Here is a 19533-nt window from a genome sequence, read left to right as displayed (position 1 = left end):
ACATCTCTCACCAATGCTAATTCTATGCGTAATGGCTACTATGGATGCTGTGCAGGTGATCACGCATCTTCATTTAAATTCATGAGTTGTGAAGAGGTCCACACTTTTTGTTGAAAGCGGAATGGTGAAACATGTGCTAAGGAGGATCAGGAAGCTCTTCTGTTTAACGAACATGCTCTGGTGTATTTCCAGTTGCATTCAAATGAGACCAGTTTTGAAGCACTCTGACCCAAGAGCTTCTGAGACGCTCTTGATCAATGTTGAAATGATGTCACCACATATCGTGTATGAACAGAAGAAGAACAGCTCTCCACAAAACTTGAGAGTTCAGGTGATGCAGGCTACATAATAAGTGCATTGCTAATGTGGTTCTTTGAATCTTCCGTGTGGTCTGAAGAGGAAATGTTTATCTTTGCATGACCTATTTAGCAACCCAGACCTTTTAAACCACAAAAGTGCACTCATGCACTTTTACCAATCTGTCTTTTCATAAGTGGAGATAGAGTAATGCTTAAATGCATGCTTTGTTCTTCATGAAGACAGGGCACAGTAGCAACAAGTTTATGTTCATTCTCATTTGACAAAACAAAAAGCACATCGTAATGTGTTGAAATTCAAAATCAGCCTTTGCTTGATTTCACTTTCATATCTCTTTGATGCTTTACTTTGCTACATATTATGTTAACATGTCTTTACAGTGTAAATGCCTTCTCACATACTGGTAGCCTACCTTCTCATATTGTGGGTGGTTATGCCTAATCAAACAACACATGACGCACATATCCTAATGGACGGGTATGAAAATTGAAAACAGCTTGATTCACATCCTGCAATAAAATAAACAGAATAAACAGAAATCCCACCAACAAGTCTGACTCACAAGTGTTGCCATGGATTACAAAAAAATACATCTGCGCTATTTCTGCAAGCATGGTAGCTCTACAGTAGCCTTAGTGGTCCTGTTTTTACTACCTGGAACTGCTAATGGTCCAAGGATCATGTGTGAGGTCCCATTGACATCCATTATGAGTCATGCTCTGTGACCTGTTCCTGCTACAGCTCTGAGGATCAATTCATAGCTACAATATACATGTATTTTTATTTGGTGAGAAAATGTAATGCGGTTTGAATAGAGCTGTAATGAGCTATGGCTAAAAGCTTTTAGGCACCTATTCAAGACCTCACGTCAATGAAATAACCTCAGCGTTTCTCTTTCTCTGAATCCAGCACCTCCATCTTCGTCATCACAGGCCATTATTATATTATAGCCCAGTGCCAAAAAATATGGCCTGTGATCACACAAATGCAGCAATGTTATGCATCTAGTGGCTGCAGCTGCTTTGGGATGGCTGTTGGTGATGGTGGTGGTGGCTGGTGGGGCCGGGGAGCTGGGTTTTGAAAGTGCTCTTCACAATCCATCCATCCATCCGCCATCGCCGCTCACTGATAACAGCCATAGCCCGTGTGTTCACGGCTCATTTGAGTTGATTACCATATTCTGTCTGCCTGATCGCATCGGTTTCCAGTGCGCTCTTTCATCTTCGTGCTATACGCTGCTCAATTACAAGCAGAAGCTTCAGCAGGGCTGTGTTGTAAAGGCTTACAGCTCGGTATACAGTTCTGGGTTTACATGGACGGTGGGATGCTGTCAATTTACACAAAAAAAGAAAGAGAACAAAAAAAAACATGTCGTTGACAAATTATACAACATCCCGTTGAGGTGTACAAAAGGGTCTGAGTCTGAGGTGTACAAAAGGAGAGCGGGGTTGAGGCCTAATAAAAGAGTGTTGTGTAAAACTTTGCTGAAACTAAATGTTACACACTCAGAAATTATACAAAAATATCAGCTGAAAAATTGGAGCCCTAACAAAGGGAATGTATTGATATGAAACTCTGGTCCTTCATTCACCGGCTATAAAAATGTTGCTTTTCATCTTCAGATTGCCAAAAGATCAGCTCCAGACTTGTAATAAGATAACATGTCAGTCTGAGCATCAGTGGTGCTTGTGTACCATTTGTGCTGTTCAAAGCTGTTGACATGAAGTCTATATAGAGAGAGTGTCTGTTCAGCGAGTATTGCAGTGCATTACAATGATGATATATCATCATGCTTGGCAGACTAAGCAACATTCCCGCCCCTTTCCCTTGGAAGATTGAGATACACCGCTGGCACAGAGAAGCTAATGGACGAGGGGATCAGCTGATGCCCTCAGCTTTCAATGGCAGCCGGGTGTGTGTAATGTATGGACTACATACATGCAGGAATTTACAGGCAGCAGGAATTTGTGCATATGAGCAGAGACACATCAAGCCCCTATATGGTGAATAACAGGCTCACACAGTAGCGGCAACTTTGTTTCCAATGTTTTGTTTGTGGCCCCAGCTGAGTGTCATCTGCATATGAGTTTTTACAATAGGCCTATAGCAGAACAGTGGTATAAAACTTGCAAAACCTGTAAACACGGGTGCCGCCAGGGGGGGTTACAGATTCTAAGGGCCCAAGCACTGACAGCACTGACAAGGGCCCTTGAGGGGGGCCAAAATTCAAATCTTTCATGGGGCTCAAAATTTCTGGCGGCACGCCTGCTTGTAAAATGTATAACACTTTATCTTACTGTTCCTTTTAGTTTGTTTAGACATAACCACGTACCAATGTACATGCATATCCTAGCCCAGTGGTTCTTAACCTTTTTCTCTTGAAGCACCCCCTTACCTATGCACAAGACAAACCGCGCACCCCCAAACCAAATCTCTACATGGTATACGTGTAAAAAAAATGTTTAAGTGATGACTTACAATGATTCTTGCTTGAGACATCCATCAATACCTTGATGACTTTAAATCGGGACCAAAACATTGATTAAATTGGGTTTTGGGTTATTCTGCGCACCCCCTGGAATATCTGATGCACCCCCAAGGGGTGCCCGCACTCCAGGTTAAGAACTACTGTCCTAGCCCACATGTACAGTGTATGTCATTATGTTTCATGTTGTTTGTACATTTTATTACACGGGTAACTGTTTTGCTGGTAACCCGCTTGACATGCTACAATGCCGAATCAAGAATTCACGACATGAAGTCCATATATTATATATTTTACACACAACATCCCACTCTATTAAAGATGCTCACAACAAATTTAGATTCAGTGAATGATACCACCGCCAGGAGACCAAAAGGCTTCTTGTTGAGCAATGGAACCGCATGTTGATAACATATAGGATGAGTTCAAAAAGAAAAAAAAGAAAGAAAGAAGAGAAAAAGCAAAGTGTGAAAAGGCATTTCAGACTTTCTCTATGAGTCTCACAGGTCATTTTTCATCCTTAGAGGAATAGTCTGTGCATGGCCTGGACACACTAATTATTCATGTGCTGTCATAATAGCAGCAGAGCATGCAGTTTCGCTGGCTGCATATTTAACGACAAATAAGCCTGTTGTCAGTGCTCCTTGTGTCTGTCAAAGTCTCCAGAGAGCGATATAGGAATAGACACAAAGACGTAAATGGAAAGTCCTATTTTTCGTCATTACGAGCCATTCAACATTGAATTCATTTTTAAGTGGGTTTTATTATGTTTTATTGTGTCACTGTGTCAGAAAAGTTTTTCAGCACAGCAAAAATTTACTGTATAGGCCCTACATAGTGTTTATTGGTGTAAATGTATTGAGTTTATCACAACTAACTGATGGAGGTCTGATTAAGGATTGGCTTTAGGTTTGAAGAGTTGCAAATATAGTTCACAATGTTGTCAAAATCTTCAAAAACATGAAAAAAAACGGAACCATGATTTTTTTTTAACCCTTTGAGCAGCACCATCACAAATATGTGATTAGAATTTTGCCAAAATGTTGCGTTCTCGTTAGCATAAGGACTTTGCGAGATTTTTAACACAGACTTATATGGGAACTGTTGTGTTCCAGGAACATTCTAGAAGAACTGGGGGAAAAGTCCTTACTCCTCAAAGGGATCTTCATCCTTGTTAGCCTAGAAATCTAGACGCCCCTAGTGTCAGCAAATCGAATTCCTGGACAGGGCTAATTTTGACATTCCAGTTTCTAACTCCACAAAAAGAAGGTAGAAGAAAGACTTGAAACAAAAATGGAGTGTAACTACAACTATTCTATCAACCTGCTTCCTTGGTGAAGGTCTGCACTCTCTGATTATGAGTGCATTTCTAGTTGTTAATGGTCCTGGGGACACTTAGACTAGAAGCATTTCCAGAAAAAGGCCCTTTATAAGGGTGTTAGAAGCATTTTTTAGTAAAAGTTGGGAACCTAGTTTTCTAAGACAATTAGAGTACCCTGAATTCAGCTAGCCTGGTTCCCAAGCTGAATTTTGAGTTTTTGACCATGAAATGGGCAAAAAACAAAATGGCCGCCGAAATTCTTGATTTTGGGCAGAATACGTAGAAGGTACCACTTATTCATGGAAATAAATGTGCAATGCTCACATATTTGCATTTATCATGTATTCCTACACTTACACAAAGGCAAATTGTCATGGCAAAAAGATAAAAAATACTATAATTATGCCGTTCTAATAATAAGATATTCTCGTAAACTGGTATTCAATAGCAATAGCCTCCATGAAGCACATTATCATACAAAATTGTCATTCAATAAGATTTGGAAAGAAAAAGAGAGGCAAAGAAGATAGTATTATCTAAAAGACTAAATATTGGGACATGAATATGTCCCCTGTTCTTTGAAGGAGATGAGTGAGCCATCTCTATGGGAGCGCACTCTCAGCTGTACGATTAGCTGAAGACCTTTGCAATCACGCCAAAGGTCCAATCAACTGTGTGGGCAGGATGTCCACTTTGTCAAAACCGAATGGTTGCGCGCAAATAAGCCACTTTGATGCCAAACATCTCTTCGGCTGTCGGCAATAAGGTTGTCTTGAGAGATGGCTCACTCATCTCCTTCAGAGAACGGGGACATATTCATGTCCTAATGGTCTCTTTCAGTCGAATCGATCGCATATCTATGGGAGAGTTACAATCACTCCCGATTGCTGTTCCAAACTAGGCAGAACTCCAAGAGCATCCTGTAAGGATAGCGTTCCTATCACCCTACAGACAATCAGTGGTCCTGCCCAGAACCCTACGTTCCTGTGGCAACGTGGTCACATCTAGCCGGTAGAACCGGACAAAGGTGGCGGGGTTGGCCCAACCAACCGCTCTGCACACCTCTGAAACTGCTGCACCCTTGAAGAGAGGACAGGATGTAGAGACCTGCACTGTTAAAGTGAGCGACCCTTGGACTCATATGCCAGGGCAATGGTTTGAACCAACCATTTGGAGACCTCTATTTCAAAACTGTGAGCCCTGTAGAGGGCTTGATGAAGCACACAAACAGCTGCTCAGTGTTCCTAAAACAGTGAGTCCTGTTCATGTAGATGGTAAAGCGTGCATAGGGCACAAGTTGTGTTGTCACCTCTCTTCCACGGATCTGAAAGGTGGTATGCAAAAGCAGTTTGGAGAGGCCCCTCTTGGAGGGGCTCGAAAGGGGCCCCACACATAGCCTCCAGTACTAGAGAGATATCCCAGGAGAGTATCGTCTGATGTAGCACGGGGCGTAAGTATCTAGTGGATGGGCACTCAGAGTGTTGGAACCGAATCCTACTTGGCACGATGAAATCGCTGCAAAGTAGACTTAAATGGTAAAGCCTTGTCTCCCCCCCAATAAGTCTTGTAGGAAGGACAACACCATCGGTACTGAACACTTTCGCGTTGGTCACACTAGCGTTGGAAGACAGACCACTTCAGGTTATACAGTGTCAAAGTAGATTGGGCCCTGGCCCCTTAAATTGTCCTGATAACGTTATCCAGAAAAACGGTTAGGTTCAAATGTTCCCTTGCCAGACCCATAGGGGCAGGTGGCCCCTGGGCTGGGGTATGTCCTCCTCCTGGTCCGTTGCCAGACTCGAACCTGCAGGAGAGGGGAAAGTAGCAGGAGGGGCTGAAGCCCCTATGCTCTCAGCTGAGGCCCCTGAGCCCCGTGGGCTAAGGGGGGACAAACCCTGAGAAATCTCGCTTCCTTGCAGGAGGGGAAAAAGGGAGGCGTCAGGCGAAGGCGCTCGTGGTGCATTATTCAGGACTTTTGGAGCGCGCCATGCCTGGTGACAGGGTACGCTTTCGTGCCAAGCGCAGTGGCCTGCGGTGATGCCCAAGGGGCTCCAAGGCAGCTGCTCGAGCTGGGGAAGCCACATCAGCCACTAGGGTGGTGGTCAGTACTGTATGAGATTCTCTGTGGTGGCAGGGAGTTGGGATAAAGAGTCGTCCACCTTAGGCGGGAGATCGAAGCACTTTGCCAGGGGGAGTCAGAGTCTGGCTCCACTGAAATTATTTGCCAGCAGTCGACCGTAGTCAAGAGAACAAAGGGACAGAGCAGGCTAGAACTAGTCAAGCTCTCGTAACTCGTGTCCTTCAGGGTACTCGTGACCTCAGTCAGGAGACGTGAGTCCAAGGAACCGGGCACGCACAAATGTTTGTAAAGAACTTTTACTCCGTATTGTTTCTAATCTGCCGTGAGTAGATTCCGTCACTGTGAAGTTTCTTGCTGCCATGGGGAGGACACTGTACATTTCATATGTTTGATCTGCAATGTGTGATCTCAGGTTAAAAGAGAGTGTCCACCTACACAAAGCTGGGGCTGTCTCGGTGATCACAATTATGCTCTTTTATTGCCTGTGACATTTACCCACTTCATAGCCTGATCAGAATCTGGCTAAACTTGTGAGCCAATCTTTTGACCACAAAGTGGCCTTTTTGGAATTCAGACAAAATGGTTCTGGAAGCTGACTCATCAAGTAGATACACTGGGCCCCATTGTGCATAATTAAGATGGCCATACCGCTTAAAGTAATAATAATAATTAATAATTCATTTTATTTAAAAGCGCCTTTCAAAAAACTCAAGGACACTGTACAGAGAGAGGCAAAATAAAACAAGACAGATAAACAGATTGTAAACAAAAAATAAATATAAAGAAAATAAATGAAAAAATAAAAAAATAAAACAAAATACAGTTAAAGAATCATAAAGAATAGGCTAATTGAAATAGATGAGTTTTAAGTCTTGATTTGAACAGGGGTAAAGACTCAATGTTGCGGATGTCAGGGGGAAGCGCATTCCACAGCTGAGGTGCAGAGCAACTGAAAGCTCTGTTCCCCATGGTGCTGAGACGGGCAGAGGGGACAGAGAGGAGAATGGAGGAAGAGGAACGGAGGGGGCGGGAGGGAATAGCAATATGAATAAGATTAGATAGATAAGGAGGGGCAAGATTGTGGATAGCCTTGAAGGTGTGGAGAAGTATTTTAAAGTGAATTCTAAATTTGATAGGGAGCCAGTGGAGATGTTGGAGTGCAGGGGTAATATGGTGACAGGAAGGGGTTTTAGTTATGATGCGGGCAGCTGAGTTCTGGACCAGTTGGAGCTTGTGGAGAGATTTTTGAGGGAGACCAAAGAGGAGAGAATTACAGTAATCAATGCGAGAGGTGACAAGACTGTGTATAAGGATGGAGGTAGAATGGGAGGTGAGAGAGGGGCGGAGACGGTTAATGTTGCGTAGGTGGAAATAAGCAGACCGTGTGATGTTGTTAATGTGGGAGAGGAAGGATAGAGAGCCATCAAGCATGACACCCAAACTCTTAACTTGAGGGGAGGGGGAGACAGGAGAGCTATCAATTGAGAAGGAGAAACTATTTGCTTTGGATAAGGTGGATTTGGTGCCTATAAGTAGGACTTCAGTTTTGTTCGAATTCAGTTTCAAAACATTTGAGGTGAGCCAGGATTTGATTTCAGAAAGACAGGTGGTGAGGGAGGGGGGAGGGAGAGTGTCAGAGGGTTTGCCAGATAAATAGAGCTGGGTGTCATCAGCATAGCAATGGAAATTAATATTGAATTTGCGGAAGATATTACCAAGGGGAAGGAGGTAGGTGATGAAGAGGAGGGGCCCCAGAACAGAACCTTGAGGCACACCAGAGGTGACAGGGGAGGGCTTGGATTTAAAAGACTTCATTTGAATAAATTGAGAACGGCCAGAGAGATAAGAATGGAACCAGTCAAGGGGTGTGTTACTTATGCCAATTGAGGAGAGTCTGTGGAGAAGGATGGAATGCGAGATGGTGTCAAAGGCTGCACTGAGGTCAAGGAGAATGACAATAGAGAGTAGGCCAGAGTCAGCAGCCATGAGCAGGTCATTAGTGATTTTAACTAGGGCTGTTTCTGTGCTATGTCGGGGGCGAAAACCAGACTGGAAGTGCTCATAGAGGGAGTTAAGAGTTAGATGGGAATGGAGTTGAGAAGCTACAATTTTTTCTAGAATTTTGGAGATGAACGGAAGGTTGGAGATTGGGCGGAGGTTGTTGTAGTCAGAGGGATCAGAGCCAGGTTTTTTTAGTATAGGGGTAACAGCAGCAACTTTGAACAGAGAGGGTACAGTACCAGTGGAGAGTGAGGAGTGGATGATGGCAGAGATGAATGGGAGGAGAGAGGGGAGGCAGGATTAGACAAGGGTTGTGGGGAGGGGATCAAGCTGACAGGTGGAGGGCGTGGATTTGGAGATGAGGTCAGATATTTCAGAGGAGTCCGGGAGATGAAAACTAGAAAATAACTGGTGAAGGGGGAAGAGATCAGCGGGGGAGGGAAAAGAGGGGTTGCAGATAAGATGTTGGTGGATCTTATGGATTTTTTCATTAAAAAAGTCCAGTAATGAATTGCAAGTCTCAACTGAGTACATATGAGCAGGGAGAGAGTCAGGTGGTTTAAGGATGTTGTTAAGCACAGAGAACAGGGTTTTGGAGTTGCCTTCATTGGCATAGATTAGAGTGGAGTAGTAATCAGACTTAGTTTGAGAGATGCAGTCCTTGTAGAGTGATATATGAGCTTGGTACATTTCTTTGTGAACAGTGAAACCAGTTTTCTTGCACAGGCGCTCAAGTTGTCTGCCTTTGGATTTCATGGTCCGGAGTTGAGGGGTGTACCAGGGGGCAGTTTGAGAAAAGGTGACAGACCGAGTTTTAACAGGAGCAAAACAATTAAGGACATTGTGAAGACCATTGTTATACAGAGTGACTAGTTCATCAGGGGAGGAGAGATTATTAGAAATCAGAATGGTTTCAATAGAGGTAGAAAGGGAATCAATGTTAATGTCCTTAATATTACGGAACGAGATAAGGCGAGGGGTCTTGATGATGGAGAGGTGGAGAGTGACATTAAAGGAGACAAGGAAGTGGTCAGATATGTGGAGGTCATCAGCTGAGCAGTTGGAGGGGGAGAGACCAGAGCAACAGATTAAGTCCAATGTATGTCCTTTAGTATGGGTAGGGAAATCAATGAATTGCTGGAAACCAAAACTATCTAGGCAAGAAGAAAAGTCACAAGTAAGGGAGTGATGGGAATTGTCAAAATGGATATTGAAGTCTCCAAGGAGAATTATATTAGGAGAGAGGGTGGAGAGGTGAGTGAGAAGAGAGCCTAATTCGTTTAAAAATTCTTTGTGTGGCTTAGGAGGGCGGTAAAGGGAAGCGATTATGGTGGGGATGGGTCCGGGCAGTTTGCAGGCAATGCACTCCAGTGAGCTGAAAGAGGGCACAGACAGGGGCTGGACTTTCCAAGTCTCGCGGTGAATTATCGCGAGACCCCCACCACGACCGGAGCCACGGGGTTGAGAGATGTAAACACAGCCATCAGGAGTACAGTCATTAAGTTGGGAGAAATCGCCAGGTTGTTGCCAAGTCTCAGTTAAACACAGAAAGTCAAACTTACGGTCGGTGAGGAGATCACGAATGAGATGGCCTTTGTTCGTGAGTGAGCGGATGTTGAGCAGACCGAAGTTAACTGTGGTGTCCTGTTTAACTGATGCGGCGGCGTTATCTGTTGAGCAGGGCAACATTAGGCTGAAAGAGTGAAAATTCAGATCCCAGGTAGCTTCACGTTGTTCTCTTGTGTATTGCAGCAGAACAGTAACCATATCCATAACCATATCCATATACTGCCACCAGTTCACATCATCAGATTGACTCTCAGCAATATCATGCAGAAGATTGCTGTCCTTTTCCTGATACTGGAATGAAATCAGTTCACTAATGTCTGAGGATCATCACCATGAGCCATCCTAGCAAGACAGGTAGAGAAGACTTGGCATGAGAAGACCCTAAAGGGATTGCAGAGTAAACTTGTGTGCCACGGCTTTGTTGGATGCCTTTCCTGCCAGAACAAGTTCAACAGGGCCTTATCCAAGCAATCCACCATCCATACATTGGTCAGTCCAGATCCATTCATATGTTCTCCTATGGCCTTAAGGAAGTTGGTTGACAAGTTAAGTCCTCCTAGGCGAGGTATTCATCTGTTGTTCTATTCTGAAATTGCCCACTTTAACTCTTTAAGTCTGCAGTACAATGCTTGGTCAACTGTGATAACTGTTCATGTCCAAAATGTTAAGATATGACAATGCATTTGTATTCAAAGTATCAAAACGTGTGCAGTAGCGAGGACTATTGGCAAATACCCCGCAGCAGTCTGTTGTTCCTTTGATGACAGTGACTGATTGAACACTGACCAAAAAGTCTTCATGTCTAAGTTTTGACAGTGCAAGAAGAAAGCTAGATCCGTAGCCTTTGCTTGTCTAGCATACTTATGCTCCTCTCCAGATTTTCCAAAGCATGATTAAGCAATGGGTGCTGAAAAAGTTGGCTTGAATGTCCTATGAGTAATCCAGAGAGGATGTAGCTCCATCAGGGCATTTGGCACATTTAATGTATGTCTAGTAGACACCTCTATATCTTTAACAGAATCATCAATTGGTTGGCCTCTCTGCCATGCTGCCATTTGTGTTGCATGGGAAGTATTCTTCCCGTCAAGTGTTTCATCCAGGATATCAATGTTATCACATGTGTAGTGGATGAATTTATCTGCCACAATGTTTGTTGGAATAATGGCACCACTCTCGTGGTTCAGTGTTTTAGAGTGCTCTCAGCTAAGGAGGATCTGGACTTGGAGGACCTGGTCGTAACTCAGACAATGACCTGCCTGATTGAATAGTCATATTAGGTCTTTTACCCAATAGCTTGATGAAGAGTACAAGCAAGACTGACATGTTTCGGAGTCCATTTTTTGCCATCACTGACACAATAAACAAGGACTTTAGCCTCATTCAGAACTCTTCTTTGAGGAAGTTTTTCCTTGCCACCAATTCCATCATCTTCAAGAGATGTCTGGCCAATAACAACCAGGCTGAGTAGCATGTATATACTATCTGGAATGTATGAAATAGTATCTGATAGAATATGTAAAATATGTCTGAACATTTTTCAAAATTTACATTATATGTAATATCATGGTGTCATCTAGCGATTTCTGGACAGTTTTCAGAAGGGCCAATAGCAACTTTCAATGATTTTTTGGAAACACTAAATACTTCACATTATGCAAAGTATTTCTAAAATACTTACATCAATTTTCTTAACCATATAAACACACATAGGCTACAAATATCTTATTAGAAAAGCTAAATATTTAAAAACGTTTAGGCTAACACCTAGCCTACAATATTAGCATTATTAGCATTCTAGAAGCTATTTTATACTTTTTAAAATCCTCTATAGTAGATACATTCATCAACAAACATTAATGGGACACAAAATTTTAGAAAAGAGCATTTATTTCCAAGTACAGCAATACTTGGTAAAAATGCTCTGTCAAAAATAGCGTATTTTGGCAGCCATTTTGTTTTTCAAATTTAACTGTCAAAACCTCAAAATTCAGCTTGGGAACCAGTCTAGTTGAATTCAGCACACTTAAATTATGTTAAGTACATAGGTTCCCAACTTTTACTAAAAAATGCTTCTAACATTCACAAATATGAAAAATGTGTCTAGACTAACTAGTCTCTGGAGACACAGCGTTTGACAAATGCAGCATCTCACTGCTTTAGAGGAGAATCAGTATTCCCACACAAGGGTCAATAAGCATGGGTGATGTTAACACTGTATTACACAACACGTTGCTGAATGCAGCCAACAGCATGTCAACCACAAAATGGGTCAGAAACTTCCAGGCAATAAACAAACAGCTCGGTTTGAAGCTTAGCTAAAAGCAATGAGACACAGCGGGTGGTACATCAGTGGGGTTTCTAAAACGAATTTCTCATATCTTTGAAATGGTAGGAAAGGGCCTGCTGTCTTTGTTTACAATTGATTGTTAGTCACACTGAAGAACTTCATGGAGATTTTAAATCATTTCAGACATCACCTCAGAACATTGCTTTGATGAGCAAAAAAGATAGTTGGACACTTTTATGACAATTAAAAGATTGGTTGATTAAATGAGAGGTGTGTCCAAGTGGATGTGTTTAGTGCACTGAATTTACTGAACTCATTGACATTTTTCTTCATAGCATATTCATGCAATATGTTATAGATTGTGTTTACCCCTAACCAAACTTTCTTAAGGGACAAGTGCACCATATGCCCATTGAGCCCCTTTCCTGAGTCGTCTACAATGTTTTACAGTCGCCCTCACCGTATATGTGATGCATACTTCTGAGAAAAAAATTAAGGGTAATTTTAAGAACATAATATTATATGGGCATACCATAGACATTCTAAAGTCAGTTGAGATAAAATCCAAAATAGCCAAATAAGCAGAAAATAAATTTAAAATAAATGGTGAGGGAAACTCTAAAAAAGCATTGCAGACAATTCAGAGAAGGGGCTTAATGTTCAAAATTGTGCTCTTGTCCTTTAGATGAAGGAGCTCCACCTGAGCCTCAAACAGTAGGCTACCAAGAGATTAGCACTGAAGTCAATACACACAATACACACACAGTCAAGTATCACCTAATTGGACCATTTCTACGCTAATAACTTCAGAGTTGTTATAGGTGAGTGTTCCAGCATCGTGAGAGAGAACAGTATGAATCATTTTAGACAGAATGTTCTGAGGTCCATATTATTCTTAAGAATATCCACTCTTGGGTTTGACACGATGCTGGATGAAGTGCAATTTTATAAAATAGTCCAAGTGGAAATACAGATATTGCAACAGGTTTCTCAGAGTTAGTCTATCTGTCAGTCAGGTGTCCGAAATGGACAAGAACAAGGTGTGTGATGATATCAGTCAGACACCTGACTGTCACCTGAGCTTAGCTTGGCAAGATGGTCGACCAAACAAGTAAAAGTGCCCGCTTGGAAATAATCATTGTGCAGGCTCTAGTTGTCAGTTTTGCACCAATGTTATCGACGCCATGAACACACCTCAATAGAAAGTGATGGTAATCACATGACAATACGTAATGACTGTGTTGATAATGACTGCGTTGTTGTTGTTGTTGTTGTTGATGATGATGATGATGATGATGATGATGATGATGATGATGATGATGATGATGATGATGATGATGATGATGATGAGGAGGAGGAGGAGAAGGAGGAGGAGGAGGATAATAATGATGATGCTGATTATAATGATCATGGTCATGATCGTGATGATGAACTACTGTTACTGTTGATGCTTTCAATGCCTTAAGCCTCACAATCACATATGTAACATTGTTTCATTCTGACAAATATTGACTGTGTTCATACCTTATTGGAGTATTGTATTGTATTGATCTGTATTGGCTGGAAGGCCTGCAAGGTAGCACTTTATTTCCGCTGTCACATGCTATGTCCTAGCTTACCACATCCCTTGATAGGTACATCACAGTGTTGCTATTGTGTAAAACACAGACGTGGGCACAGGCCAAACCAAGCCCACCCATGGTTTTCGTTCTTGAATCGTTGTATGTTCTTTGTTGAGCACAACATCTCCATAGGGCACCATGTCAGAAACCAGTTGGCTTTTTGGAGGGTTTTCACATAACAGAGGTCAGTTGACCTTTTTGGGGTTTTTTTTCTCGTTTTTTTACTGAAGCTCCACTGCTCTGGCTACTCAATTCTATTTGCTCTACGGAGCACCTCCTCTGTCTGTGGTGGCGGTAGACAGAGCTCTCCCTCAAACTGTGTACTATGCAGTGCTGCAGCTGCTGGTGTTGGTGGTGCTGCTGCTGCTGTTGATGATGGTGGTGTTGGTGGTGTGGTGCAGCCATCTCAAAAGAAAACGTGTCATTTTTCACTTTTACTTTCACATCATGCAACTTTGACCTTTTCGGTCTTTGGAAATGACAACACGTTATGAAGCAAAAAAGGTAAAGAGAGAGAGCAATAAAGAGAACCCAGCGTGTGATGCTCCATATGTTCCAGAATGTCCAGAGTGGATCCTCAGGTTCTTTGTCTTTTGCACTAGAGAAAAGGATAATACCAGTGTAACAGTGTACATTAACAAGCCAGCATACAGTACTTTACAATTCTAAAGGAAAACATTGCATACAGGTGATATAGTACACCTACTGCCATAATGCACACATTGCGGTGAGGGGGTGGGACATGTCTACACTGACTTCAAAATATTACACAGGATCAACAGATATCATTGATTTAACTGGTTTTGGCAAAACTTTGGCGCAATTGAGCCTAGGCTACTGCGGTTGATTTAAGAAGACTGGAAAAGATTCAAGCATTACCTTGCTCCTGTGCATGCCAGACAAGTGCTATTTCTTTCTGATGTGGTGGTGTCCGAACTGTGCTTTTCTTCCATCACTGTCGTCAGTGGGAGGGATGTTGTTGTTGGCTGGGAGCTTGTGGTAACCTTGATGATAGAGGAGGGTAGGCTTGTGACTGCAGTCTCTGGGGGTGGCTTTGGGGTACCTTCGATTGAAAATATAGAATAATTAGCATAGACATCAGTAACATCAATAAGAGCACACAGTCTGCCACAGACCACTGCACACCAATGGACTTGCGGCCTTGTAGAGAGGGAGGGAAACAAAGTACATGCATATGGAAAATAACCAAAACCACTGTCTTGTGCTTTATGAGTAAGGGCTTACTGTGGTGCAAGAAACAGTCAAGGTTTTATTTATAGAATGAATAACCAGAAAACACTGCACACTGACTGACTACTTCATGTTTTATTTTCATTTAGGCCTATGTACGTAAAATAGAAAAAGTGAACAGTAATCATTCGAAGGTGCTTTCTGATTGTTCATTTATTGACCAATTTTACCAACCTCAAGCCCGCACCTGTTGCTGGAGACTTGTGCACAAGAACATTCACCGACTTGTACTGTTAACTGCAGTCATGTTTTGGCTGTCATTGCGATGGAAATGAGAATAGCCCTTTGTTGTTGTACAGAACTCTACATGTGACACTGATGGATAGACCGTTTAAGACCAATAACAGCCACAAGTGGTGATGATGGGCCTCGCACTGCTTCATGCATTCCAAATCACTTGGAGAATTGTGAATTTTTGGTGCATTGCCTGTCTATGACATGAGGTGCACATTGTAGCATGTCTAATTTATAATAGTGTGTGTGTGTGTGTGTGTGTGTGTGTGTGTGTGTGTGTGTGTGTGTGTGTGTGTGTGTGTGTGTGTGTGTGTGTGTGTGTGTGTGTGTGTGTGTGTGTGTGTGTGTGTGTGTGCGCGCGCGCGCGCGCGTGTTCACACCTTGACTATGTACTGTATGTGCCAATGTGTGAAGTCAAGTCCGGACACTGAGTTTACCTATCTTAGCTAGAATAAATGCAGCACTGCCTGAACTCGTACTTAAGACCCCATTGTTGCTTTGGTTGATAAGATTCAAATATAAATAATTGGGTTATCAAGTAACAAATGAATGACACAGTGACAGTATCACATCCTATTTGACATCATATAACAGCTGCTCTGTTTACAGTAAATCATGGGGGGAAATTCATGAGCATGGTTAAGTGATAAACCTGGCTATTAACTTACAGAAAGTGACAAAATTGACAATATATAGAAAATGAGCAGTACAATGAGAAAATGAATGAACAACTATCACCTTCTTAAAAAAACCCATGATGAGTAGAACTGTACTTTAGCTTAATAATCATATGTAAAAAAAAATGTCACACTTGAAAATCATGTATCTAAAGCAGACATGCCTAAAGTCTAAAGCAAAAGGGAAAAGCAAGTACACAGCTAAAAATAGTAACTTATCTGAGTAGACCTGTGCACTTGCCTTACGATCAGCTAACTCTGCACTGGCTGGATCAAGTTTGTGGTGAGTCCTTGTTAGGTCTTTTGTTTATAGTGTTTTTCAGTAACAACGCAGTCTATCTTTCTCATCAGGTACAATGGATAAAATGTTGTAACAGCTATGATCATGTGCAAGTGTTGTGAATTTACTTTTACTTTTAGTTTGACACCTCTAATCTAAAGCGAAAACAAATCTGTTTTCTTAGTCAAGATTAACTAGATTAAGACAATTAACTTTCATGTAAATCCTTTTTGCAGTGTATGATGTAGTGTTATAATAAATAGTGTCTGGCTCTCTTCCACCAGTGTGGAGGGACTTACCTGCAGTAACGGTCAACAGCACTGCCACTTTCACATGCTTACTGACCCGGTCAATGGCACACCAGTACCATCCACTGTCCTCTATCCTGACATTGGTCATGGTAATGGTGAATGTCAAACGCCCTCTGTCATCTGTGATCTGCAGATTGTCTTTCGTACGGTCTTTGGTCCTGATCAGCACTGTGCAATGATACCAGTAGTATCCCTTACACAGATACTTGATGTAATCATAGTAAAAGGAGTGATACTGGCACGAGATAACAGCGGTGTCACCAGCTGTGGCTCTCACTTCCTGTGGACCAGATAGTGTCAAAATGCCTAAAACAAACAAATAAACAAACAAGCACACAAACAAACAAAAAGGTAGGCTCCCTGAAGTCAACAAATTAACATTAAAAACAATGAACTTTTAAAAAAATGCTTTTACATTCAATTGAAATTGAAATACATTGAATTGGATCGTCACCATTGTTAAACTCTTACCCTTTGCAGCTGTCATTAGAATAAGAATGGTAAGAAGTGCCATGGAGAGCTGACACAACCACAGCAAAGAGTAAGCTAAGTAAAGTAAAAGGTTTGAGAGGAAGTGCAGCTACAGTAACTTGCTTGAAAGGAAACCGGTCTAGATTGTAGGCTGTAGGCCTATGTAACCCCCAACACAGGATGGGCAGTGGGGCTAACATCTTAACTTCCTGTGAATTTTTTTTAAAGCTAACTGCGGAAAAGCAAAGTTAAACTTTTCTTCTATTTTTTTTATTTGGAACCATTGCTGCTCTTCCTTTCAGCAGTGTCTTATTTTAGAGAAAGAGAGGTAGAGGGAGAGTATGAGGGAGTGAGATCTAGAAAAGATGGGTAGAGAGAGAGAGAGAGAGAGAGAGAGAGAGAGAGAGAGAGAGAGAGAGAGAGAGAGAGAGAGATAGAGAGAGAAAAAAAGACTGAGAGAGAGAGGGAGAGAGAGAGAGAGAGAGAGAGAGAGAGAGAGAGAGAGAGAGAGAGAGAGAGAGAGAGAGAGACAGACAGACAGACAGACAGACAGACAGACAGACAGACAGACACAGACAGGGACAGACGCAGAGAGACAGACAGAGTGCCAGGGAGACAAGGGACAGGCAGACAAGGACAAACAGAGACAGATGGAGACAGAGAGGACAAGAGAGAACGAGAGTGTGAATGGAAAAGATAACGAAAGCAAAAACAAGAAAAAAGAAAGAGGTATTTTCTTGAGACCTTCTATCTTCCTCGCCGTGTCATTTGAATGGCCCCCTTAAAGCACAGCTGGGATGTCTTGGCAGCTGCCGCGACGCTGTCTCTGCAGCGTCCACAGATGTTCTTCCTCTATCGGGTCCCAAATGGCATCGCACACACCCCCTCCCTTCCCTTCCCTTCCGTTCCCTCCCCAGCCACTGTACTAATTTCATATAAAAAAAGAAAGCAACCCACGCGATAATGTCGCACATATGCGAGACCGCCTTAATGGGCTATTATTTAATGCAGGGCCGATCCAAGGGGGAACAGAGAGAGAATCTTAACAAGAAGTTCATTAGATGAGATTTTTTTATGTAACATAAGCCAGCTTTCAGCAGGGATGATGACAAATTGTACCTCCTCACAGATAGGTCCTCGAGGACAGTGAGGTAACCTTGGTCTCTGTTGCTGTACGGTAGGAGAGAGATGGGGATGGCTCGGTTATGATGAAGGCCTTTACTATCAAAGCCTGGTTGCCTCATCTGGTGTTTTTCTCCGAGATAGGACGTACACATGTTTTTGGGGCTTTTATATTGAGATAGGAGAGTATGTGAGAGACAAAAGCCATTATTGGGAGATAGAGATGGGGGAGGATTGGTAAATGACACCAGACTCAAACCTGGGTCCCCCAAATGTATGGTGCGGCACCTTAGCCCAGTGAACCACAGAGCCCCTCTTTCCCATGTGCCCCTAGTATTCTCGTTGGTAGTTAGCTAACCAAACTACCTCATTTTTTTGAAGGTCCCTATATGTAAGTAGGTTACCATAGCACAAAAAGTGGAATTCACTTTATGCATTGCCAAATTGTTCATAGACAAGAGCAGGCTTTAGCGTCTCTACTTATTTGACACTCGTGGTATAAAATCACTGACAGTAGTGGTGTGCCTCGGCACTGCCCTCACAACCCGATTCGATCACGATTCGGGAGGTAGCGCTTCGATTCGATTCGATTCGATTCTATGCAATCCGATCCGATGCAATTCTACAATGCATTGCAATGCATTACATTTCTACATCACCTTTGTCAAGGCTGGAGAGCAGGTTACCCCAGCAAACAAGGCACCAACAGGCATACTGACCTCAGCAAAAGACTGGCAGCTTCTGGTGGACCTTGAGAAACAGCTGAGGTTCCCCAGCAACATTGCAGTCACCACCCTCCGCCCTGACATCGTCCTTGTATCAGAGGCCACCAAGCAGGTCGTATTGCTGGAACTCACAGTCCCGTGGGAAGACCGCCTGGAAGAAGCTTTTGAGAGGAAGCTCTCCAAGTACGCAGGGCTGACCAATGAGTGCCAGCAGTCAGGTTGGAGGGCGAAGTGCCTACCAGTCGAGGTAGGATGCAGAGGCTTTGCTGCCCGGTCCTTGGCCAGTGCATTGGGGCATTTAGGCATCGTCGGACTGCATAAGAGGAGAGCCATCCGCAATACCACTGAAGCGGCAGAGAGAGCCTCAAGATGGCTGTGGCTCAAGAGAGGAGAACCATGGAGTCGTGGTAGCTAGCGCGCCATCTGGACACAAGCTGGGGCCTGATCACCCCCGGTTGGGTCGCCTGGTTGACGGGGGGTATGATGTTGAAAGACCCGAAACCCCCCAATGATATCAGGAACATCACTGAAGATGTGTCCAGATTGCATCAGTAGATGTATTCCCACACTACTGAAAGCAAAGCAAATGTTTAATCAGTCATGAGTCAGATGAGGCAATACAAGTAGTCAGATACAGAGCAACAATTTATTGTCTGTTTTCTGTATCAGTCTGTATCAGTCTTGCAATGTTTTGAAGTCCTTTTATTCATTTGCTCCTGAAATATCCATGGAAGTAATTGAAACTTAAAAAAATTGCTGGATCGATTCTGAAACTTGCC

General features: G+C 42.8%; 1 protein-coding gene across 1 annotated transcript in view; it reads right to left on the bottom strand.

Annotated features, from left to right (window-relative positions):
* Window positions 1–19060, bottom strand: part of cntnap5a (contactin associated protein family member 5a) — a 232558-nt gene extending 213498 nt beyond the window's left edge. The window contains exons 1-2 of the mRNA XM_063212967.1: window positions 18887–19060; window positions 16425–16716 (exon numbers count right to left, since the gene is read on the bottom strand). Of these exons, the coding sequence (XP_063069037.1) occupies window positions 16425–16716; window positions 18887–19060 (466 nt within the window). The remainder of the gene's footprint in view (window positions 1–16424; window positions 16717–18886) is intronic.
* Window positions 19061–19533: the final 473 nt, after the last annotated feature.

This window comes from Engraulis encrasicolus, chromosome 13 (assembly GCF_034702125.1).
Source record: "Engraulis encrasicolus isolate BLACKSEA-1 chromosome 13, IST_EnEncr_1.0, whole genome shotgun sequence".
Classification (NCBI taxonomy): Eukaryota; Metazoa; Chordata; class Actinopteri; order Clupeiformes; family Engraulidae; genus Engraulis; species Engraulis encrasicolus.
This window is presented reverse-complemented; position numbering and strand designations above follow the sequence as displayed.